Below are 26479 nucleotides of genomic sequence, written 5' to 3' on the forward strand. Positions count from 1 at the left end.
CCCTTCGAATAGCATTGAAACACGTTTTCTACATTTTGTATTATTTATTTATTTCGTCATATAATTCTTGCCATTATCGCATTTAATTTTGAGCTAAATTTCACGCCCACATCGGCGTGCACTTTGTTGTTTGTTGGTTTCTGTGTGGTTTGATTTCGTTTGACCTTTTTGGCTTTGCTTAACTCGCATTAAATTATCCATAATTATGCATATTTAATATATAATTTCCTCTTGTGTTGACTCATTTGCTCGGCTCTTATTTGTTTTGAATTATTTCCTCGTTTTCCTGTATTTAAGTTTGATTTTACATTTTATTATTAGAGTTGCCTTTTAGTTTAGTTAGGTTTAGTTCGTGTTTCAGTTATTTTGACCTGCCACAACTTGCTAAAATCATATCGTTTTGTGTTGTTTGTTTTGATTTACAATATTTTGCATTTTGGGCTTACACACTGGTATTGGAAACGCATCCAAATTTGCGTATCTTAGATGAGAAATACATGTCTATGCAGAGCACGATGTACAATCAAACGCAACCTGAATCGATATTTGAGCCTTGCGCTGCGCATGAACATCTAAAAATAGTCCTTTGGCCAAGGAGTTTGGATTTACTTGTAGTTACTTCGGCAGAATATACTCTTAACATCTTCCAACTAACATATACGCACTAAATTCTTTCGTCTCGACATTTATTATTCGATAAATATATATATTTTGCATGTATTCATGTAAATTTATTCTAAAACAAAGTACATGTTATGCTGCCAACGCAAACCGTTCAACGGAAACGAAACTTTTAGCAGAAAATGGACAAAACGATAGCGCAAATAAGCCATAATGAAATTAAAACAAATTCAATTAAACTGAATTTGGCCGATATCCATTTTTGAGTTTTTTGATTTCATTGATTTTTCATAAGGACTTAATTAGTTTTGTATTTAACTTTTCTCCACACTTTGCTCTAGCTTTAATTAATGTTTGCCCATGTGAGGGTTTCGTATTTATTAATTTATTAATTTATGTCGTTTTGTTTTTTATTTGAGTTCTTTACAGTAATTATTTACATTACTTATGTGCCTAGGCTGCGGTAGTTGGAGGGTAGGGTGTACTTAGTATTTAAATGTGTGTCACTTATGCTTATTAATTGTTGTTTTTCTTCTGTTATGTAATTTGTTTTGCAAGTTTTGTTTGCAAGTGCATGTGTTAATTTATTTAAATTTATGGATTCGATTTTTTCTATACTTCCGTCTGTCTGCAGGCGTTTTGTTTTGTTTTTTTTTTACGAAGAGTTCAACATCCCGCCTCCATACATAACATGCAATTACGCTTGTTATGTTTTAAATTTACGCTATATATTTACTTTTACTATTATTACTTTAACCTTCCCTTCGACCTTTGCCCGAGCTTGTGTGGAAATGCAGGCCCGGGTGACTTATGTTTAATGTATTGTTATTATCAGAATTTTGTATGTAGCCACCGCAAATTAATTAATGCATTAAAAATATTCCTTCGCTTTGAACTTTTGGACTGCGACCCAGTTGCTTTTGTTTTTGTATGGCGAATGAGGCAAATGAAAAAAAATATATATAAAATACAAGGACATGCTACTAGGCGTTGACAATGCAGGGTCGCTGTCGCCAACGAATTTCCCCGCTCCCATAATTATTAAATTTTTTTCGCTTTTGATTTTTGCATTTCCTTTTTGTTGTTGTTGTTCCTTTCGCAATTAAACACGCTTCATATGTTCGAACAGCGTTTCGAGTGTTATTCTTTAATTATTTCTTCCTTGGAGGTGACTGTCCGGCTGCGTTTTCATCATTTCCCATTAACGGTTTAAGCGATGGGCTGCGGTCACAGTTGCGCCACCGTTAATGTAAAAATCGCCAGCGAAATGGCGCCCAGAGCTTCGCAACAGATGCAGCAGCGCTGCGAGGCGCCAGTTAGCGCCGAGTTGTCAGGATCGCCGTTGGCATACCGCTTGGATCCCTCCAGTCCCAGCAGATTCGGCGATATGGTCGTCGCCGGCGCCCGGTTCAGCCCGATCCGCACCTCGACGTTCTTGTGGAACACGTGCAGAATGGACACGCCGCACTGCACCTTCACACTGTGCTGGTAGTTCGTCGCGAAGAAGCTTTGCAGGGCCTGGCTGTTCGGGAACATCTCCAGCGAGGAGTACGTGTTGGACCCGTCGAAGGCGTCCAGCGTGATGCGCTGCAGCGGAGTCTTGTGGATCTGGGAAGGGAGACAGGAAACACATCAGTCAGCAGTGAAAAAGAACAAACATATCACAACATTGCCACAAATAAGGCTGGAAAGGAATTTGAAACCTAAATTCAAGTGATTTTACATTATATTTTGTGAGCGATAAGTTTGGTAATAGGATAAGGCATTCTTATGTAATTTAAGAAACTGTTATAATATGGTTAGCATCTTTCCAATTTTAAATAACTAATTATAACAGCTGAAATCGGTAAAAAGAAATTTCTGTTACGAACATAAAATTAATTGAACATATTTAACATATTTAGCATAACATATTTAACATAACACATTTAACATAACATATTTAACATAACATATTTAACATAACATATTTAACATAACTTATTTAACATAACATATTTAACATAAGTCCGAAATGTATTGTTTTCGAATGATAATGTGGAGTGTACCGCGTGTATATCCCCTAATGTCCTCCCACTCACCTCGCGTCCGTTGACGGTCCAGGTGATGTTCGCCGGCGGATACGAAGGCCCCACCGTGCACACAGCCTTGAAGTTGTCGTTGATGCCGATCACTTTCTTGTCCACCTGCAAGACAGGATCGCCTTTGGGCAGCTCAATCACCTGCATGTGTGCCGAGCGGATCTCCGTGTGGAAGAGCGGTGCGTCCTCGGAGACCTCGCACTGATAGGTGCCGCTCAGCTCCCGGGTGACTCCTTTCAGGGTCACCGATGTGGCATCCGAATTGGTGAGCTGAAAGTAAACAGATGGAAATAAGGTTTACTACACCATCGGAAGAATGTGGCAATGCAATCACAAGCCAATGCACCGAGAAAATTTAGAGTGTTTATAATATAAACCCTTTTATTAATTTTATTGATATTTCTTAAAATAATATTAATAATATTGATTCCAAAAGTTGGAAAAACAATGAATTTTAACCATCGAGTTGAAATATAGAATATTTAACTTTTCTAAGAGCTTCAAGGGTTATTATTAAATTTCCAATAACAGACTCAAAAATTCATACCATATAATACTATTCATATGTTAAAACACCTTAGACCAAATTATCTAGAATTACGAATGTTTTTTCAAATCGCCATTAATTAAAGAGAAGCATTATGTTCCCTCTCAACAAATTCCAATATTTAACGGATTTTTAAGGATTTCAACATAACCTTTAAAAAGTGAAACTCTTCTTCCAGTGAGCAGGGGATGTTACTGCCAATGTATGAAACGAATTTAGCTGCATCTTTCAGCAGGTTTCTTTTTTGGATGGTCGGGGAGATCGCCATTCCCAAATCCACCAGTGAAAAGCGCAGGGAACGCATTTGTTGGTAATCACCGGAGCATGAGTAAGTACCAGAAGCTAAATTCCCATTGGTCGGGGTATGCTGGCTGGGTGAAACCACCCTTCGTGGACCCTGTAAATAGGGTATGCAAGGATCGAAACCACTCAGACTTCGAGCCGCTCTCGTTGTCGCAGTTTAGCATATTCTGTTAATTGCCAGCAAGCGCTTGCCACTTGGCAAACAGTTGTGCAATATCCTACTCAAAATCCACTTCAGCAGCGAACCACTCGCGATTACCGTGTGTGTGTGTTCTGTGTGTAGCTGTGTGTGTGTGTGTGAGCTGGGTCCTTTTATCGCAGTCCTGGCCTTTTGTATTTAAGTTCAGGCAGCAACGAGAGCAACCCATTCGAGTTTTGCATATGCCACCAAAGCCAGAGCGCGAACGTTGCCATCGCTTTGTTCATTTGCATCTGTACTAATCCCGGCACGGCTGTTGTTGGTCGGTCGCTCCTATTGCTATTGGCATATCCTTCTGCAGAGAGTAGCATCCACCCAAAACCACCGCCCACCACCATCCTTTCTAGTGCCCCGTGGCAAACAACAGCTTTTTACGATTGTTTCAACACTTTGGCGCATTGCTCGGCTTGGCCTGGCTTTTCCTATTTAGTTTGTTGTTTTCTTTCCAGCTAGTTGTGCCAGTTCATTCGCAGATAACACCGTCGATAAGGGCCGCCAGGCATCTACTACGATCCCCCTTGGTATAAAACCACCCCCCCCTCCATCCCTTTTTCCGCACGCCCCTGCTTACTGGCGGTTGCCAATTGGCATATTGGCCATGGAATGGCATCGTGGCTCCTAACCAATGGCCCCTGGCGAGCTGTGGTTTTAGTGGCTTTCGGATTTGTCGACGACGCTGATCTCGTTACGCAATCGTAAAATGAAAACAAATGCGAAACGTATTGATAAGGTTCTCTATATGCATAAAAGGGGGCGTGGTCGGGGGCATGAATAATGTGCACTGGGCCAGAGATACATTATGATTTCGGATTGGTTCACATGAATTATGGCGGACGGCAACTTATGAAGCTAACAGTGCACCGCTTGGCCAAGCCATCGAATTAGTTTTTGAATAAATATTTAAGTTGTGCAATTTTAACTTTTCAGAACACAATAGTGAGCTTACGTATTGAAAAAAATCGATTGAAACAGTTATAATTATTTATCAGAAATAGCAAATGTATTTTTCAATCAACATGTCGATTAAGCAGATCCAATTGATATTTTGTCTGTAATTTAAGATAGTTTAGAATTCAAAAGACAATTCAGAAAATATTGTAGGCTTCTGAGTAACGTAAAATAATAAATTCATTAAATTTCATAAGTTTTTTTAAGCATTCATTTGGTTTAAAAATAAATGATCGTTACAAAAAAGTCTGTGAAATGCCAAAGCAAGATTGCCACTTGTAAGATACACATTTTAAGTTTTAACGAATTTTCAAAAAATCTTCTGAGCTACAATTTTAAGATTTATTTATTTATGAATTACCTGTCTTTTAACAAAGTTGTATTAAATATTTGTTTGACACAAGTGGCTAATTTGATAGATATTTCCAAGTATGTTTTTCTGAGCACACAAACACGACGGTTTTCCCGCTTTCACTGCGCCTTAGGGTATTTCAACCCCGTCTAATTAAATGACACTAATTATGTAATCAAACATATACGGAAAAGTTGTTCCTGTCCCGTTTTATTTATCCAACTACTTCATGCTGCTGTGGGCCGGGCTCTTTCTTGTTGTTTGGACTGCTGCGACTGTCATATTTATTTAATTGCATGTGACTTTATTTGTTGGTACTCTCGGTGGCTCTTTGCGGCGGAAACGGAAGTGGCAGCGCCAGGAAGCGCGCCAAACAAACGCAAATGTCTGCCATTTTGAGGAATGATATGCCCAGCCGACTTGCTTACACACACCCACACACACACACCCACATGTCCTTTTAGTTTGCTCGCATGAAACTGTAGCCATTTTGTAACTGCTCCTCCGGGCAGTCAACAACAACGAGAAAAAAAGCGATGAGAAAAGGCAGGGAAAACTCAACTCAAGTTGCGTTTGTCGTGAAAAGTTTTTTTCCGACTCGGCCCACTCCGTTTTCCGTTTTTATTTATTTTTATTTGTTGGCTTTTAATTTCTATTTATATTTTATATTGCTTTAGCAGCCGCAGCTGCAACTTTCTGGCATGGGCAAATAAAAAAAAAGAAGAAATGACGCCACTAAAGCGTAATTTTGCATGCCAAACACACACAGGAGTTTTCCCCCCTATTTTGCAGACTACAACCCCTCCAACCCATGTGTGAGAGTAAAGTATTGTTTCAATAATTCTGGCTTTATGAAATAATAACTTTACTGCAAAAAAGCTCTCTGGCCGGGCTGAGCTGAGCTGCCAGAGTCGTCGAGTTGTAAGAATACAATGAATTTCATTGCAGTGCCCCCTAGTACTGGCTCACTTTTCCCATTTTCCCTGCATTTTCCCACAGCCATTTTCCTTTTCCTCCTGCGACTGCTGGCTCCTCGCTGAGTTTCCGCTGTTTGTTGTGCAGCAATTTTAATTTTGCCAACGCTGTCGCATGCGGCACACACACACATACTCGTGGAGTATAGGGCATGGAGTATCTGTGTGAGCAGCCTGGCTCAGCTGCAGCATCCTATCCTCGTTTGCATGCAACACTTTATGAATTATTGCTGTATCAACTCAAGTCGCGGCCACACAACCACACACTCGCACTCCTATTCTCCGCCACACACACACTCGCATGTGCACGTATTATGTCATGCCGAATTTCCGTTGCCTCGAGCTTTTGTTGTAACGCCTCCTCCCCCTTCTCCCAACCAATTTCCCAGGCCACCCACTTTTCCCCCGCCCCGCGCGCAACACCGAATTTTCCAGTTGCCGTTGGCATTTCACAACTTCGACTGCCTAACGCTTGGCAAAAACCGACCACAAATTTAGTGAATGAGATGTTTCCGGTGCGGTTGTTATTCTTCTTCTGCTGCCAGAGCAGTTGCTATGAACAATTTTTGGTGTTTGGAAAATGCATGGCTTTTTATTGTGCTCATTGTTGGCGCAGGCAGACAACAGCACGCCAATGTGAATGGGTGGTTGCCACCTCCCACAATACTTCAACCCCCTTACTCCACCCCCAAACCAATGCCACTTTGGTGGCCAGAAGGACACAGGACGGACCCAGCTAGTTACACTCTGCGATTCCGGCGAGCTTGGTGGGCACACTTCACGAATGCATTTCGCATTTTTATTTATTATGTTTATTTGTTGCCATTTGTCACACACAACAATTTCTAGCCAAGGCCGCCACGACGGCGTAAACAACAAAATGGCATTAAAAAAGGGGACTGGGAAAGTGCCTGCATGTGACTGGCTTGAGTGGCTAAAGGAAATTGAAGGGAACTCTCAAAACAGGGGAGCTTTGAAGGTATAGGGATTAGAGTCGCCTGGGAATGTAAGCAGTGAGTCGGAAAACTCAAGAAATTACATACGAGGACGGAAAGTCTTTACAATTAATATGTTTTAGTTTGCCCACATTAATTTCTTTAGTTTTGTAATTGAAAAATGTGTAGAAGTAAGTCTTTAATTGGAAAATAACTAGGAACTTTAAAGTTGAAAAAAAACAATATTAAGGTAGTAACTTGGTTCTTTTATTAAAAGGATCCGTTTTTTTGTATTTCCTATAAACATATGACAGAATTATAAAAACTCTGAGTATTTACTTTGATGATTAAAAACTCAAATTAAAAAAACAACAAAATCCTAAAGAAATACAAGGAATTGTTTTAGAATAAATTTTAAACTTTTAATTAAGCAACCTACCTTGCCATATTGAATTAAATCCATTTAGCCCCTCGGAACTCGTTTGGAAAACTCGGCAAAAAGAGATGCCTTGCCCTGCGACCACTAAATTCCCGCCTCATTCTCCTGTCTGGTGCATCTAATTAACAACTGCCCAAAGAAGCCCAAAAAAGAAGCCCTGGGGAGTACATTCAAATCAGCAGTCCTAGGCCATAGACTATGAGGCTCCCAGGACAGAGCAACTTTTTTGGTCACTTCTGTCGCCCAATTTCCCTTTCGACCTCCACTGAAATTTCCCAGTGGCAAGTGCATTAATTTTAAGCGCACATTGCTGTGCATAAATGCGAGGCGTGTCGGGTTATTAACAATGTTAAAAGCAAACGCGCCAGCAACCAGGACACTCCGCAAAAGCCAAAAGGACACTGTGTGTGTGTGTGTGTGTGAGGCTGCCATTACCGCAAACTTAATGCGGAATAATTCCTTCCGTGTTGACAGTGTGCAAAAAGTTTTCGGGGCGCAAATTTTTGGAACCTTCGACTCTGGAAAAGCGGGGAAAAGCGTTGAAAAGCTGAGGAAGAGTGCGGGAAAAAGGATCCAGAAGCCAATGGCAGAGAAAGCGAGACAGAGGCCTCTCGGCTGGCGATTTTATTGTTGTGGCGGACAATGAATAAGCCGCAAAACTTTGGAGCACTTGGCATATCCTATTCCTGTCCCACTCAGCATCCCCCTCCTTCCTCCCCCCTCCCCCCCTTTCGGCGGATGACCCTCAACCCGCTCAGCGGGTGGCCATGGTAATTGTGTTTTTAATTGAAGATTGCCAGCGAAGCGAGCGCTGTCTCTAAATTAAAAATTTAATTACATTTAACATGATGGTTTTCCTGTTTATTTCCCCCTTTTCGTTTTCATGTATTCACTTTTTTTTCGCCGTTGTCCCCGTTGACATGAGTAAAGTAGTACACTTAAAGAAAGGAAGGCCATTAAAATATGGTTAATGAGATTAGATAATTTATTCACCGAACCGCATAAACTTAAGCTTTCAATGGGAATGTATCTAAGTCTATGCTAAAATAGTTGATCAATTGGTAAAAATGATCTTAAATTGATTAAATGGTTTTTCAATGCATGTTTTAAAGGATTAATTAAATTATTATTAATTATTTGTGGCGATAGAAAACTAGTCTAGAACCTTTTAACATTTTATCAAATTAACATTTTTCCTGAAGTGTATATTTTTTTTCAAGTGCTGGATGCATAGGGGCTGGAGGCGTGGCTGTTGCTTTGCCTCGCTGAATGACTTTTGAAGTTTTGTCGACGCGACTCGGCGGTGACTTCCTGCCCACCGCCTTAATATGCATACATTTACATTCCAATAACGCTCAAGTGGACGACACGAGTGCACTTTGGAACGGCCACGCCCACAAGTGCCTTTGGATGTCAGCGGCAGGATATCATCAGCGGCTGCATGCAGCTGCCTTTCAAGTGCTCGATGCTTTATGTGCCACGCCCACTCCACACACCTACGACACGCCCCCACACCCGTACATGCTCGCACATCCCAAAACACCCCACACCCCACACACACACATATGCATATGCATAATGGCCGACAACTTGGCACGGTCGTAACTTTTCTCATTAAGCGTGTTTAGCTGTTTGAAATGATTTAGCAAAAGTAAAACAAGTCAAGTTATAATGTTTTAATCTCAATTAAGGCACTTGCCACAATTTCGTAGCTCCCGCCCTCTTCATTTGACCCGGTTGCCTTGGCATAACTTAAAAATTCCATTTCCATTTGTGGCCTGGCCTTTGACGTTTGCCGTTTGCCTTCGTTAGTGTGCCGGCAACTATCAATTTAAGTTGGAAAACACAGCTGCTTGCGCTGGGTGATGGTGCCTCATTTCGATTTGTTGCTGCCTTGGGGTGTAGAGCATTTTTTCCCTTCCCCTTTTCTGTTTTTTTTTTCTTTTTTGCACTTTTGCACTTTTCAAAAGCCACCTTTTAACATGGCCTCATCATGATGGAGTAGGAGGGGAGGTGGGGGGATTGGTGGTCTAAAAACTATGGCCAACCTTCAAACTTAATTGCACAGCGAGCACGCTGGCTAAATCATTTGCATTATGCAATCGACCAAAGCCCCGGCTCCACCACTCGGATTTCCCATCTTTTCTTACGCTTTTCACCTTTTGCGGTTCACGGCTGATTGAATCTCAAGCAGTTTCGCATCGGGAGTGGAGTGGAAATTTGCTCAAATTAAAATGAGTTTCCATCTGATGCAGCCGAGCTGCCATAAGTAGGCTACAAAAATTTTCACATTAACCTCAATGCCATTGGCTTGTATGTGTGCGTTTGTGTGTATTGGTGTTTTTGAATAGTTTCCAATTCGCTGGCTATGTAAGGCCAAATAAAATCGAAAAGAGAGAACGAATCGGTGGTGGAAGAAAAAAAATCGAGGGAAATAATTAACACGCATAGCTTGACGCCCGCCCACTGCCCACAGCCACGCCCACAAAACGCCAAGGACCACTGCAATCGAAATATTTAATTAGTGCAAAAATGCCTTTGAATGCTAATTAGTGGCAAATTAACATCTGAGCAAGGCCCCTTTATTTTATTTGTATTTTATTCCGTTTTTATTTCGTTTTATTTGGCCGTATTCGCTTATTCCTCTCCTTTTGTTTCGCAGTGCAAATTAAAGACACAATCAAAGCAAATTAATCAAGTCCCACGCTGATTGATGTGGCCAGTACGCCATTATCGACATAGCAGAGATGGCCCAAAAGACCAATAGATATTGGCCGGAATGGGGAGCAGACAGGAAACGGAAGCCGGGGCAAATTATTTCTATGGAGCATCCCTCGATTTTGCTTTGTTTCGCTTACATAAAACAAACATTACTCCATCATTCGCCCTCGCTTTATGCCATTATTTATGATTATTTAACGTTCCCCCTTTTGGCGCATTTGAAAAATGTGGCCCGAAGTGTTTGTAAATGAGTTTGCAGTTTTATGTGCGGACGAATGAGTTTTCAATTTATATTTCGTCCACACAAATTTTTCATGGTAAATTCAATTTTATTTATTTATGATTATACGACAATCGATTCGTTTTTCACAGCCCTCGGAAATCGGCGCTGTTACACTGGCTGGTTATTTGAGTACAAGCACTTCATCAGCAGATAGCAGATGTTATCGGGTTGTTAAATCAAATAAATATTATCTTCAGAGTTTCAGAGTGTTTCAGAGGTGGCTAACAAGCAATGTGTTTTTTATTTAAAGGATTATTTTATTAACCAAATCAAAAGTAAAATTTTTGTTTTACTTCATAATTATGTGTTTTAAATTCGATCGAGTTTGAAGTATTTTTAAAACAATTTTTAAAATCGACGAAAAATAACAACTAAAAATCGAATGTAGATTAATAATGAATGAACTATAGAAGGTGTTTGGTAGCCTTAAAAGAAAATATATCTTGTACGTATTAGGTTTGATTTGTTTATTTGTGAAACGCTTTAAACGTTTTAAAACACATGCCATCTTGCCGCCCAATGAATTTTCCAAGTCAGTAGCAGGACGGTGATTTTAAAAAGGTGTCGGAAAAAGTTCGCCACTTTTCACGCTGGACTCTGGGCGAATAATTTATCGCTTACTTTGCGGCTGTTGTTTTTATTAATGAGTGCAGCACGGGAAAGCGAATGCCGAGCATTTTTCGCCACTAGGTGGGTTATATTCTATCCGCTCCTTGTTGCTGCCGGACTTGTATGTTTATTTGTTTGTTTTGTTTGCCAGCCGCCGCGCCATAAACTATTTTGCACTTTTCGCAATATTTCAGTCAGTTGCTAGTGTGTGTGTGCTGTGGCACTTTCCAAATTGTAGAGCGGAATATTTCATGCACAGACAACACACACACGCACACTTGTAAATGCAAAACACCACCGAATATTGTAAATAAAAGTGAACAAATATTGCACTGCAATAGAAATAAAATGGGTGACACCGAAAGAGGGACAAAGAGGCGGCAAGATGCTCGTAGCAAACTGCCCGAGGCTAGAGTCCCAGCATTGTCCGCATTTAAATATTTGCATAACATTTGAATGCTTTCCCATTTCCCATTTTGCATTTGTTGAAATGCAAACTCGGCCCGAACGAAACACATGCCCTGCTGCTCCAGTGATTTGTCCATTAAGCCGACAATAGGCGAGCCAAAAACAAAACTAAAAACACAGTTTTATAATCGAGATCCAGACTACGAGATAACGGGCACCGATTTAATAAAATAAATGTTAACAAGAAAGGAAAGCTAACTTCGGGCGGAGCCGAAGTTGATATACCCTTGCAGAATACTCTGTAAATTATATTCTCCAAAATTATTCATATGATGCATTCTTAATACTCATAAAAAATCCCAACTTCCTAACTTTAAAAACATCAAAGTTATGGCATTTCCAATCGTTCAGTTATATGGCAGCTATAGGATATAGTCGGCCGATCCTTATGAAATTTGGTAGGTCGGATTGGTTGGCCAAATATAAAACCCATAGAAAATTTCAACTTCCTAACTTTTCAAACACCAAAGTTATGGCATTTCCGATCAATCAGTTATATGGCAGCTATAGGATATAGTCGGCCGATCTCGGCCGTTCCGACTTATATACTGCGTGCAAAGGAAAGAAGGGTGTGTGCAAAGTTTCAATTCGATAGCTTTAAAACTGAGAGACTAGTTTGCGTAGAAACAGACAGACGGACAGACGGACAGACAGACGGACAGACAGACGGACAGACGGACATGGCTATATCAACTCAGGAGGTGATCCTGATCAAGAATATATATACTTTATAGGGTCGGAGATGTCTCCTTCACTGCGTTGCACACTTTTGACCAAAATTATAATACCCTCTGCAAGGGTATAAAAATCAAGCATATTTTTTAAGAGCTATTCTCTGCTCCAGTTTAGGTTCTTTGATTTTTTCCTGGAGTATGCCAATATTTCAATTTTTAGTATATTTTGAGATCTGAACCTCTTATTTTTTCTATAATGGTCGGAGTCGCCCTTTACTATAGTTTCGTCTTGTATTAAATTTAAAAATGTAATATAAATGTAAGTGTTGAAGGGATATCTAGGGATATTTTAAGGAGTCAAAAAATAAGTAATGTGCTTTTAACTAAATCTCGATTAAATTCTGCAATTAGATGGTTACTTCAGAACTTCCTTAGCGCTTTTATAAATATATAGTGGTTAAAGTTATACAATTTTAAAGTTTTCCTGAATTTTTACTTTATTTAAATAGAAAATATAAAAGAAATAGCATCTATTAGCTCCTGAAAAAGAGACTACACCACAATTTCGTGGAGTACCCTTCTTGGAAGCTAGAAAAAGGAGCCGCGAGTGCATATTTGGCGATCTCATGCTTAATTTAACTTACATCAACATTAATGCCGGCGACGGCGAAGACAAATGTGGGCTTGGCCTCGCGGGGAACGAAGCGGTAGAACTCCTCTTGGCCGAAGTACCAGCGCACCGCGTAGAGTGCCGCCTGCGGAGGAACAGTGGGAAAATGCGATAATGAAAAGCCTGAGTGGATAGTGAGGTGGAGGAGCAGAAGGAGCAGCAGCAGGAGCAGCAAGGACAATAAGCGACGGGAGACGTCGACGGCAAGACAAAGTGCAAGTAATTATAATAATTAAGCATGCCGCCGACGACAATATCCGCCGTATTGTTGCCTTGGCTGATGTTCCTTGTTCTGGTTCCTTCCTCTCGAGGAAGTGTCGCTTACCTGCTCCAAATCGTATTGACAAGACAATGTCGCTGCATTTCCCATGATGACGGCCTCCGGTACAAATATCTTCAGATCCTTCAGGCAGTGAGCTGAAAGAGTGTGGGGGTGTGGCAAAACATTAATTTTAAAGGCTGTCCCAAAAGTCGTTTAACCGTAGGACCTGCCGAATGACGAGTCCCACATGGCGTATACGCATTCGAATTCGATTATGCCCAGGCCAACGGAAAAAAAGGCAGACAGTATATAAAATAAGAGAAAAATGTATTCGAAAAACAAAACCCAATTACCCAACCAGGCGGCAAAGGAAAGGGATCTGTACTGGGATCCACTTGCATGTTAATTTATGACAAAGACGGGGTTCGGCCCAAATTTGACTTGCATGTAATGCAATTCATTTATTTTATTCCATTTCATTTGGGTTTCGATTCGCTTGTTCATTTGAGCTGGCTAAAATGCGGAATTAAACGCGAGTTGCAGCAATTATCAACATTAAACTTGGCTCATCCGAATCGAGTGGAAATTTAAATAAACGCCACTAAAGAGATATGCCAATATGATTATGGCATAAGCACAGCGTGTGAAATTGAAGAGCGGTGTTATTTCTGCATTAATTGCATATTCAAATGAAATCATTTTTCAATTTTATAAAAAGATCGTGTACGAATTCAACATTTTTAAATTGCAGCAAAACTAACTAGGTAAAAAGGCAAGTTAATTTAATTTTATAAGGGATCAATCTTTAAATACGTTTTTAAAACCAATAAAAACGGTGACTTGAGTAACGAAATTATTCCGTGACTATCGATATATAAGTACAAATGTTAATTGAAACATGTGGCAACCCTGTTTATCAGCTGTCTTCTTCTTCATTAAAAACAGATCGTGAACCGCGTGTGTTGTTAAAATTAAACAAAAGGAATATAAAAATACATATTTTTATGTCTTGCAGTGTGGTAAACTCTCTCGTTTGTTTATTTTATTTGTTGGTCAAGTAACTTTTAAGGTTTTAAAGCGTTTCTTGTGTTCTTTCTCTTTGTCCGCCTTTTGTTATTGTTTTTTTTTGTTGGCCAACAGTTGTGCTTCTTAATTGCGTAGTTGTCTTTATAATCTTAAATTTTCCTTTTGTTGGAGTAAGAGTACACTTTCTTTAGTTAATTTCCATTTATTAGCTAACTTTTGGTTCCAATTCGGGACTTTCAAAAAAAACACAAAGGTACGTACAAACTTTCATACACGCATACTTATGTAAATAGATGACTGCTTTTATACAGTGAGCGAAAAGGTTGGAAAAGTTTTTCTGATCTTCTTTTAATTGATTCACTGAAACACTAACACTTTTGATTTTTATACCTCATTGCTAAAACAAAAAGTTGTTAAAAAATAAGTTGTTAATAAACCAATCACTTTATTAAAGGTTGTCCCTGTAAAATGACATAATCAATAAATGAACTGTCCTCGCAATTGTTCACATGTCGTTCGGAAACTTTTCATCGATTTGTGGGATTGGCGGGAAACGAGTGGAGTGACAGGCGTGTGGTTGGCCAAATTATGGCAACTTTAATTGAACAAACCAATATTAATCAAAGGCCAGCGCTCGCCCCTCCCCGGGACATTTAATAAATTGACTACTTCACCCGACTTTCAGGCGGAAGAGTTGGTCGGAATGATGCAGTGGGTGGTTCAGTGCATAATATAAACCGTTATTTGGTAGATTAAATAATCAATTTAACCACGCCCCGGCACACGCAGTTGGCATAATAAATTCAGCTTGTTTAACATGACAGACTGGCTGACGAGGAATCGGGGGGGAATCGGATGGGGAAAAGGAAACCCTGCAATATGCCATTTATATATGGGTCTTTTGAACACTTACCACTGAGCAATAACTCTGAGATTATAATCCAGCTCAACGCCAGCATATTGAATGCCGTATGCAAGGCTCCCGGTCGGCAGGCGCTCATCCTTCGTCCTTCCTCTGGCCGTATCCTTTGGCTGGCCATGTCTGTTTGTTGCCGCTACAGTCGCAATATCTGCTGCTGCTGCTGCTGTAAAGAGTTGCACTGCATGAGAAAAAGTTTGAAGCATCGTATAATCATATTTGAGATGATGCTCTCAGGCTTATTGATAACTGGCTGGCTACTTGTCAAAGTTTCAGAGCAGCAAATTGAAATGTTGCTCTTGCTCTTGCTCTTGCTCTTGCAGCACCCCATCTTCAGTCTCTTTATCCCCTTTGTTTCTGTCTATGGGTCTGTACTATAGAGTGCATCCTATATGTAACTCCCCACCGCCACCCCTCCACGTTTGACACAACTTTGTAAGGCTTTCAATGACACGCATCCGTAAGTTTCAACAGCTCGACGTGCTTAAAAAGTTTGCTGGAAGACAAAAACCTTTAACTAAACAGCACACACAACAGTCCGATCCTCCATGTGTGTGTGTGTGCCAAATGGCATTAAGCATACGCAGCGTACGCCCCTGACAAATGCATCAGAAACGTCTGTCTGTCCACACACCCACTGATTGACAGCTGGGGGCTGTATTCGGCATCCAGGAGAAACTGTGCTTCTGACAACTGAAATAGATTGGATGTGGACGGTACTAGAGGGGGAGGGGGGTGGAGGAGAAAACAGGAGCAGATAGTGACCAAAACATTGAAAACAATTGTCAGTTGCTGGTTGCATTTGTAACTTTGGCTGACAGGACAAGACGTCTGCTTCTTGTATCAATTAGACCACAAAATCAGCAAGACCAATTGTTTGGCTTCCATTTGGCCGCAAAAACAGAAGCTAATGGTCAAAAGTTACAAATGGCACGCAAGCAAACAGTACAGATATTCAGCTGCAGATACAGATACAGATACAAAGACAGCTACTGTTCAGATTTTGATAATGCTATCATCATATCAACGCATTAACTCACAGCGCCCTAAGCACTTAAGCCTGGGTCGGGGCTTATACGTCATTTACTGCACCCAGCTGAACGTTCCTCGTCTTAAGGTCGAGTGCGCATAGCGGTCGCTTCTAATTTTGAATGGCAATCCCCCCGAAATATACACAAAACCAGAGCCAGAGATAGAGCAATAAAATGCCATTAGTCCGGACCGGGGCCCTCTGTGCTCTTCCAATCATTTTGTGCTCCTAAGCATGCGACTCAAAGTTATCGTCGTAGTCCCTCTGCCGCAAAAACAACAAACGCATTAACCCACACACACACACACACACACAGACAGGAGCTAGGACCAAGGACGAAGGACGAAGTGTTGCCTTTGCATTTTGCATGCCCAACGACCTTTCCATTTCGAGCTTTCAAGCATATCGTTTTGCAAATTGTCCGGCAGATTGAGACACATCCTCATCGATTTGTTTGCTTGCGGGTTTCTGGCCGCCACTGCCAAGGATGGACTCTGTTAAATGCCCTCATGTGAGCATTTAAATTAAATTTAAATATTATTGTAGGCAAGTCGATTATGTTCGGGTCATCATTTTGAACTTTAATGTTTCGGTGTTATTGTTCAAATGGCCCAGGAGCAGCAGGCTTTCTCTGACTAATAGCCTTTCTGTTTTCGGGGCACTGAGGGAAATTATTTTGCGGTTGCCTGGCTGTGGGGTGATATCCTGCCGAACTAATGCCGCATCCTCTGCCTTTGTTCCTGGCCATTGTCTTTGTGTTCGGGCATTAGGAATTCACAAAATTTGTAGTCCGGGTCAATTTTGATAAAAACAAATTTCGAAATATTTCATTATGATTTTAATTGAAATTTCTCCGCATAGTAAATGCCCGCCCAACCGCCTTTTGTGCACCGATGGGTTAAATAAGAGAGAATAATTTGATTTAAGGTATGTGTTTTGCCAAAAATCTACCAAAGTCCGTAGATCATAAATAAACAACGTAAATTAACAAATTATTCCTCGCTTTTCGAAGTGGCAACAAATTCGCCCTTCAGACACGAAAACGGTGTAATTAAAAAAGTTACAGCTCAGCTTAATAAAATGTACAGTGCATGTATATGTGCTGGATTAACTTTTTTAAAGTGCTATAAAACAGTTGATTATGGCGTCATTAACGCAAATCTAAGCGTTGGGGAAAAATAATCAAATTAATTTTTTATGTACAAAGTTTGCAGTTTACCAATAAGAAGCCAGCTCATCATAAGCAGTCAGCTTTGAAAAGAGGGCGCTCAACTTAATGGGAAAATCGCGGGTTGGGGGCTCGGCGGATTTGGATTCTTGGTGAGGCAACCGCTCGTGACGATGGCAACGTTAAGGAAGGACAAAGGACAATGCCGGATATTCAAATTCCGAGGAGAAATTCAATTGAAAGTCAAATCAAAACAAAACAAACGAAAATCCGTAATTGACAACATTTCAGCTGATAATGAGCACTTTGCCATGGGGGCAACAGACAGTCACGAAGTGGGCTACAAAAAGCGATGGAGGGGTAAAAGTATCTCCACGCGGGGATATAGATATAGATGAAGTTGAAATGGAATAGGAGGGAATGGCAAGTCAGCAAACCCATTCGTATATCCTCATAGTCATCATGCTATGCTGACTGTTGAAAACCGGTGGCCGAGCCAATTGATATGATTTTCTGGAATGACATGAAATAGTTCGCAGAATAAAGTCGATTGGTGTATGTGTAACAACAGTTACACTTAAAACTCTGTCTTTGTGCCAATAGAAAAGAATGAATAAATATATACCATTTGAATTTATACAAATATTCTATTCTATTAAAATTCATTCATGTAAGAAAAATATTCGAAGTAAAAAGACTTTAGAGTTTAGAGATATAGAAATTTAAAATATTTTTGTGTTTAAATATTGAGATCTTAAGTTGGTGAAATCCGGATGCATTTATAAACAAAAAGAAAAACCTATCCCTGAATTTATTAATAGGACTCGATGTCCAATTTATCATTCGATGGAAAAATAACTCTGAAACGTCTCCAATATATTTTTTTTTATAGATTTCATTGATGATTTTTGTAGTGCATGTAGTTGTTCCAGGAGAACAGTTGTTGACCGGTATCTAATGCGGAAGCCTTGTCATGCCAATGTGCTGAGCCAGCAGCAGGTAAGCTCTGCCCGATGTCCAGTTACCATCGATTTCGGAGCTATTGATGCCAATCGCCGACACTTGAGCCGGCAACGTCGACAAAGTTTCGAGCTAGGGGAAATTGGAATTGTTGCAAGGGAAACTAGGCCTGCTTTAAGATGAAATCCACTTAAAGGATTCAGTCAGCTGTGGCGGCGGTCCTAGAACTCATTCATTCTGCTGATCCACTTTGCTAATCGCCGGCTGTCAGACGAAGCATATACACCTAAACAATAATCGCAAATCAAGAGAAATCGTTGCTATCATACACACACACTTATAACGCATTAAATGCGTCCTTGATTGATGCGACACTTGCTGGAGGGCTCCTCATTAGGTTTAGTGCCCCGTGCGAGTCGAGCACTTGCGTTCCTGCTCCAGCGACTCAAGCCTCTAATCAATCAATCAGTGCTTATGCCACATCCTCTGGCCCGAATAACCCCCTTTGCTCCCACCAAGGACCAAGGACAAACGAATCGAAACGAGACGAGACGAGACGAGTCGAGTATAAAAGAACTGAACTGAAAGGAGCAGAAAGTACATAATGAACAAAGCGAAAGCGAGAAAGAAACTTGGCGAAACAATTGCCTCGGTTGATGCGTCGTTTGACGAATGCCCCCAGGGCGGATCTGAATCTGAATGTGAATCAGAATCAGAATCCAAATACGGAATACTATAATCGGTTCCGTGCCACTGGTTAGCCCCCATCTTCTTTGAAAAGGGAAGCCGCCAGCCATCCGCTAGGCACCGAAAATACCCTTCGTGTTTGCTTTGTGCGGCGTTGGCGTTTTTACAACTTCCGTTTCGAAGGGCAGAGCGAGTTCATCACAGGTTCCTGATTGCCAATGAAGGATTAATGCTCCTGCTCCTGCTGCTTTTGCTTCTGCTTCTGCTGGTTTGAAACACTAACGCCACGTTTTGATTGCAGCGGCGTTTAGCTGCAGGCTAAACCCAACTAGGATCCAAAACCCAGAGCAAACCAGGAGCACGACCAGACGGCGGAAGCTTTGTGTAATGGCACAAAGGATTGCAAATTGCCAAGGCACTTCCTGCGAGGACATTGATTTCTTTTTTATGCCTTAGCTGATCAAACGCTCTCCATCCTTCCTTCCATCTCCGCCACTCCCCAACCACTTATGCATCATCCCACCCAAAGGACACCCGATTGCCCACCATTGAGGTGTCACGGCTGGTTCTGTTCCCTTAATTATGCATGACTCACTAATGAATTTAGCCGTAATTGTTTGCAGGCAGCAGCGATAGCCAGCCGCGAAGACGTGGTCAACAGGCCGATTGGGGTCAATATTTAATCAAAACGCCGATTGCGGCATGTCACTCTGACTTGGGCAACCTCAGAGGCTTAATTAGCCTCTACACGTCTCTTTGACGTCCTGTGCGATTGCAGTTTCAATTTCCATCCATTCAACCGTAGGGAGGCAGCCAAAATGTGATTAAATTCCGGCGACAAATGTTCAATTTAATCGCCTGAATAGTTTAGAGTATTCCCATAATTGGCATTTTGCACAAAGTAATTTTTGGTATATAAAATTACAAATAATAATTTAAATGCATTAAATAAATGGTATTAAGACTTTTAAATTGCGAATATAAGGAAAAATATGAATCAACTTTTAAATCCGTATAGTTGTTTCAGAAAAGATTTATCTTTAAATAAGTCCTTGAACTTTTATCGAGACCTACAATAATTTCAATTATCGAAACCTAACGTTAGGCACTTAGTCGTTAAAAGCTATTGCCGGTCTCTTATGCTCATGTTCTATAATATTGGACTTCGAGTTGTGTCCAATTTGTTCCTTTCTACCCACTCTCAGAGGAAAACTTTATCATTCAGTTATTATTGCAGGCAAAAACACTCGTCGAGATGAGTTGACAATTTTAAAGCCAAATAGTTTGCCCACCCACGCAGAGAAGAAGGCAAGGAACTGGCTCCGGGATGAAATGAGAGGTAGCCAAAGCTATTTGAAGTTTGTTGTAACTGCTCGGGCCGGAGTTCCAAGGCCTGACAGCGGACCCGAGCCCGGGTAACATGGAAAATGCATTTGAAACTCGAACTGTGAACCTCAAAACCGATAAATCACACAGTGAAAAACCGGCATTAGTACATTCCAAACAAAAGAAACTTAAAGGATTCACGCCGGCTGTCCGGCGGCTGTCAGGAGTTTTTGGCCAGACGAAGGCGGCGATAGTTGCTCCCGTGATTTGAGGGCGGCGGCTGAGGGACGAGTGTCCGGAGAAGGGGCGTGGCACGGACGGACGGGCGGAGACCAGACGTCGTCTCTGGGACGACGGACTCTGTTTGCATTTGGCGCTGGTCGCCGCTATTTATGAAAATAGTTGCTGGAGCAAGTTCCATCGCAGCACACTGTATCTGTGTATGTACACCCAATGCTGTTTGGAAAGTTTCCTAACCACTGGCTGCCAAAAGTTGTGCAAATTGTGGCCGAACAATGGACGGCAGCTCTGTGATTTCTCGGTTTTAATTTCGATGCCTCGGATTGTTTTTGGGTGTGGGATATATGTGTGTGTGTGCTGTGTGCGAAATGCCAAAGCTAATCATGCCAGTCGCTCATTTTATGCACGAGCAGCGTCACCGGGAGCACTATTCTAGCTTCTGCCCGAGTTTGCATAATTAAATGCCCCGTGGGATCGTCGGGTTAAGTTTCAACATCAAAGTCAAGCATGTTGAGTCAAATGTTTGCGGGTTCTTATTCTTTAAGACTGCACGAATTGAGCCGCAAATAATTCCCTCCATTTGCCTGCCGTAGACATATTAATTTACATGTTTCCCCTCTCCCCAACTGAAACTTTGGTTAAACCCATCCATGGCTCGATTTTTTACCATACACATTTGTTTTCGTGGCCCTGAGGCGCCCGAAGTTTGTGCGTGAGTCGACGTGTGCCTGGTGCTGCTCAATTTAGTTGAACGTAAATAATTAATTACCTGCCGTTGCCTGAGTTATGAAATGCGCAATTAGGCGCATTTAATATTTAATTAAGGGCCAACAGGAGCGACAAAAAAGGAAACCAGGAGCAACAAAAAAAATGCGTACCGAAGTCCGTAACCGTCGCTTTCAGTGTTCCCCGTGAGCACGCAAACACACGCTGCCGGGCATATCCCAGTAATGGGCGTGGCTGTTTATCCAAGGGAATGGGCGTGGAGCGGATGAAGTGGCTGGATTAAGTGGCAGCTTAAGAATAAACAGGAAGGGGCGGTCTGGGAGCTGGAAGCTGGATGCTGGAAGCTGGGCAATGGGAAACTCTTTCCACCAGGGAGTGACTAAAACATAGCTGCCCAGTCGCCGGCCCCCAATGCGTATACTTGATTTGTGTGGAAGTGTTGGTTAAAGGCAAGCTTAATGTTAAGTAGAAGCTGGAGATTAGGAGCAGCATCAGCAACTCCAGTAAAACAGCGGGAGCTGCTAGCTGCAAAGCTTTAAAGAGAGCCAAACAAATGACGGAAGTTGGATGGAAACAGAAGAACGGACATAATCTTTAGAAAACATCGAGTCCGCATCCCCAAGAAAGGAGGGAAATTATTGCGCTTATAATCCGGCGAAAAACTAAGTAAACTATGGCCAAGGCACTGGACCGAAAAATGCTTAAGCTACACAATTTTATTGTACAAAAGTTATAATTAATTTAAGGCTTTTAAAGGCAGAATAGTATTATTGAATTTCCATCCAAGACAATATATAACAGTGTTTTATATTATTTTAGTAAATAGTTGTATGTTCTGAGAACATTCTACTAATATTAGTAGTTTTTGACTAATTTAAGAAAATTTATTTTTTTTCTTCACCCTTCCAGAAAAGTAATTATTTATTTTGCATTTTTCTTTACCCTTACTTTTCTTATTTATTTCTCGTTTATGAGAATAATTCGTTTTACTCTGGCGATGAAGATTTCAATGATGTAACAGGCTTGAATTTAACCTCCTTTGAAGCGTTCCTCTCGATATATTTTTCCATGCTCTTGACTGGCAACATTCTTCCGGATATCGGGTTAATGACGAGCATTTGCCTATTAGTAGGCCTTTTTAGATTATCCAGCTCCTTGGCCTCTGACTTTGGGGTATAGATAAGGAGTGGAGGGGGATGGGAAGTGGGCTGTGTGGCCTTAACGGCCCGATAATTTGCGTCTGTCCCGGAATTTTTGGTGAGCTGTTAAGCAGCCGCTCCCATGTCGTTTTTATTTTACACTCATTAAAAGATAAACGAGACAAGCTAATGACTTTCGGGCTAAGTAGTAAGTGGTGGGCCTTGGCAAGGGGTTGTTGCAATGTGGGTGGGCTGGCGGTTTCGTGGATTGGGCGGGGATTGGGGTGGTGACGAAAGCACCAACGACATGGCGATGGCAATGAAGTGAAAAGAAAATGGCGGCTGCGTTTCCGCTACAAGCCGTAAAATTAAAGAGCAGAAAGGAAAAAACAGAGAAGGCCAGATTGCGAGCGATGGGGATTGCATGTCGGAGACGTGGGGGCGTGGCAGCCCAGAAAAAGGCGCGGCAGATAAGATTCGTTTATGACACCCACGCCCCCCAACATGCCACACACACACACATACACACATTTCTCCCCCACTTTCACTATATCTTTCTCTTTCTGCGTGTGTGTGTGTGTGTGTGTTTGTGCACGTCGCAAGACAAATGCAAATCCCTGGGTAATTAGGAGTTGTGTTCATGTCGTCGTGGTAATAGTTTTATGTTGCCACATTGTAGGCGACACGATGCGTGGCATCATGACAAGCCGGCGATGTTGCTGCTGCCGCTGCCTTTGGCTGAGATTGAAGCCACCACCCCCGCAGTCGTTTTGGGGCTAATGTTGGTCTGCGTGACATGCAAAGCCCTCGCATCCTTTTTCATTCCGTTTCCATTCGCCTTCCCTTGGCTCGGTCGGTCCTCTCATCAAGCGCTGACTGCATTTAATTTGATTAGCAAGCCGAAAATATACGCCTTCATTAGCCCACGATTTTAATTCAATTTTGTGCTAATTTTTATCCAAAGCTACAAAGTTACAAAGTTGGCGAAATAACATTGTGTTTGCCCCACAGCTTTAACCCCCGTCCCTTGAGATCTCGTGCTTAAGCTGAAGTTATGTTTTTGTGCTGTGGGGCGAAGACTACACGGGGATAAAGGAATATTTATTTTATTAGAAATTTATGATTTTGTTTTTTCTTCGCCGCTACTAACTGTCTTACATAATAGAAAACGGAAGCGGAAGCGTGAAATGAGCTTCTGCATAAACATCTCTCGCTCACACAAACACTCGTTTAAGCAATGGCCATGCAGGTGGAATCGCATCCGCCGTTTTGGTGGCATTTTATGACACAAAACTCATAACTTTTTCGTCGGGTAGTTGCTTATTTTGCTCAAAAATCCCCAGCACCAGCAGCCGCATAAATTCCGTGGCAACCCACAGAAAAGGGCACACAGAGAGAAAATAAAGTATAGCTCGCTTCTAGGCGTAGCCGCAAGATAAAGTGGCATTTGAAACTTGTGCGCACTATTCCTGTTCTGTGGCCTTGTTTTTCTGTTTTGCCGCTCTTGTATGTTACTGGAAGAAACTTTTACACAAGATCGCGTCACGCCTGGAAATGAAACTTTTCCCTCGCCTTTCTTTCTCCCCGCCAGTTTCCGCTTGCTTAGACGCCAAATGAAAGGGGCGATGGGAAAGTCGAAAATGCACCTTTTTCGGGGACTGCCTCGCTTTTTGGTTCATCAGTGTAAATGTCAAAGAGCTTTGTCATCGGCGGCGCCACTTGACTTTGTTAAATGTTAACAGTTTTTATCTGCTGGCGGTTAATACGCGGCGCGGCCTTAGTCATAATTTATAGCATGAAATAATGCGCCATTAAAAGTTTCGCCGGAAGAAAGGAAACGAAGGAAAACTGGCGCCTGGCGAATCGACGCAGCTGCCACAAACAACTTTGCATGCACGTGTTGAAGACACACACACACACACACCAACAGCGATAAAAATCTAAGTCAAACCCAGAGGTGAGATGGACCGCCGAGGGTGCGAGCGGACTAAGCTCAAAATGAAATCAACGCCGGCAGATAAAAATCTTCTGCTATGCAAGCTCGTTAATACATTTTTGATGAGAGACACACAACAAGTGGCAGTCGGATGGACAGCCGGGCGAACTGGGGCCCCGGCAAGTTATGAGGAAACTTCTGGCCCCGGCCACCCGGCCATCTCACCCGGCAACCTGGCCAAACACACACTCACATACACCAGGCTCCCTGACACAGTTTTCTCGGCTGGCTTTTGAAATGTTTTGCCTGCGCCGTCATAAATCAGGAGCAGAAAACTGAAACTAAAAGCCTGCCCACAGAAGGGTGGGCGGAAAACTACAGTTAAATATGTTGTAACAAATAAAGTACATCGGTTGGGCAATGGCAATGGGTTGCCTGAGGATGAGGATGCGGTAAGGATTCCTCTTTCTGCACGCCAGCTCATTCATATTTATGGCATTTTTGCATTCAGCCGACATCATTTCGTAATGTGAAGAGCTGTTACCGACCTTACTCTGTCGGACAGGTCCTTTAACTCCTTGCCATTTCTCCAACTGCCTCCTGGCTACACAGAAATCATGGCAATTGGCACGTTGCTCATACGCAGCGTGGGCCCCAGCTAGCTACTTGACCGGACTGCCCTGGTCATTTATGAAGCTCATAAATTTCACAAAAATTTCCCCTCCCCATCTTCGGTTTCTTTGGCGAAAATTACTTTGCAAAAAAAAGGAATTGTCTAATAAACTTTGCAATAAATTCGAACATAAATTTTATACACACAGCACCGGCAGCCGAACTTCAAGCGTTAAAACTATGCCAACAAAAGCCATTAATTCCAGTCAGCAGAAATGAAGTAAAGTGTCAGTTATGTCGGGGAGTCGGGAGGGTTCGAAGGCCGGTGCTTTTTGAGGGGTCCCAAGTTCGGGGGGTTAGGAGGGTTCGGAGGGGTCCGGAGGTGAGCAGGCTGAGCTGAGACAGCGGAAATTAAATGCTGCCACTGGCAGTTCCCCTTGCCAACCAAACTACCAACCAACGCCTCCTGTTTTTCCCTGTTTGCGGGGCGGTCTTCGTGTCCTATGGCTGCTACTCATAATTAGATGATTTAAAGTTATCGCTAAAGTTGCAGCTGCCTGGGCTGTGCAACCTGAAGAACAGGTCGAATAGTGGGGCTCAATAGGATGGGGCAGCGGTTCGATTCACTTTGCGCGTTTGCCAAATGTCTCTCGGAGCTTAATTGCAAAGTTTTCGCCACCAGAGTCGCGTCGCGTTGCTGTCCAAAGTGATTTCGCTGAACTTTGGCACATAAATTATGCGATTTTTAAACAGCCAGCTCGGAGTTTTCAGCGCTTTTCGCTTGGTTAGTGCGGCGTGCTGGGGAACTTGAAGAAAACAAATACATATAATTTGGCATTCATGAAATTCACTTTGCAGCGCCAAAAGTTCGAATGAGCCGCGGGCTCAAAGTAGCCTTGGCTCCTCTCCTCTGCTCTTTTTCGCCAGGCACTAATGTATAATGAGGACACACGAATCTGATACTGATGATCTCCTCGCGCCCTTTTTTTTTTTTTGGGTGTGTGGGTGGGTGGTGTGTGTCGGTCTATGTTTGCCTGTATGCAGAATGGATTAAAAAACTTTTGATTAACCTTATCAAAAGCAAAAGCTGTGTAAACATCGCACAGGGCGGAGCAATCAGGACCTCCAGAGCTGGCGAAACGAGAAAAGACTCGTACAAGTTTTTAAAAGAAAATAAGTAACTTTTTGACAGCCTGCTGCTCTCGGCACACACACACAAACACACACACACACACACGCCAGCTAAACTGTTGTTGCTCCTTCTGTTCTTAGCCCTTTGCACAAAGCAAAGCAAAAGTTTGTTATTTTTTAAAAAGCCAACTCCCTTAGCCTTCTGCCAAAGCGTTGATGCCTGCTCCCTGTGAGTGTGCGTGTTTATCTGGCCGAGGGTGTGTGCCGCCGGAATGGCAAATAAATTAAAATAAAGGCCAGTATATGGAGGATGGCTTAAAAAGTTGCCGAATATAGATGGCCAGGAGAAGATAAACGAGAAAATTCTCTGTCTTTTAGAACTTTTTTGGTCTATTCCTATTTTTTTATAAAAAAATGTTTTCACAAATATTTATATGCAGTTTAAGGCCTTCAAAATCAAATATGCTCTTCAGGTACGCTACCAGTCTTGATT

At 41.9% G+C, this 26479-nt stretch overlaps 1 protein-coding gene across 5 annotated transcripts in view; it reads right to left on the minus strand.

The window, feature by feature from the left end:
• Positions 1-361: 361 nt before the first annotated feature.
• The window catches only part of LOC108046767, a 60284-nt gene continuing 34166 nt past the window's right edge, over positions 362-26479 (minus strand). Inside the window, exons 3-7 of one of the 5 annotated variants that reach the window (XM_044458517.1) lie at positions 15026-15194; positions 13150-13241; positions 12799-12909; positions 2703-2972; positions 362-2229 (exon numbers count right to left, since the gene is read on the minus strand). In XM_044458517.1, the coding sequence (XP_044314452.1) occupies positions 1849-2229; positions 2703-2972; positions 12799-12909; positions 13150-13241; positions 15026-15152 (981 nt within the window). In that variant the 5' untranslated portion in view covers positions 15153-15194 and the 3' untranslated portion in view covers positions 362-1848. Of the gene's footprint in view, positions 2230-2702; positions 2973-12798; positions 12910-13149; positions 13242-13312; positions 13392-13439; positions 13510-15025; positions 15427-26479 lie in introns of those variants that run through there. The other 4 variants (XM_044458518.1, XM_044458519.1, XM_044458520.1 and 1 more) reach the window with 4 other exon arrangements.

This window comes from Drosophila rhopaloa, unplaced genomic scaffold (genome assembly GCF_018152115.1).
Source record: "Drosophila rhopaloa isolate 14029-0021.01 unplaced genomic scaffold, ASM1815211v1 contig_167, whole genome shotgun sequence".
NCBI lineage: Eukaryota > Metazoa > Arthropoda > Insecta > Diptera > Drosophilidae > Drosophila > Drosophila rhopaloa.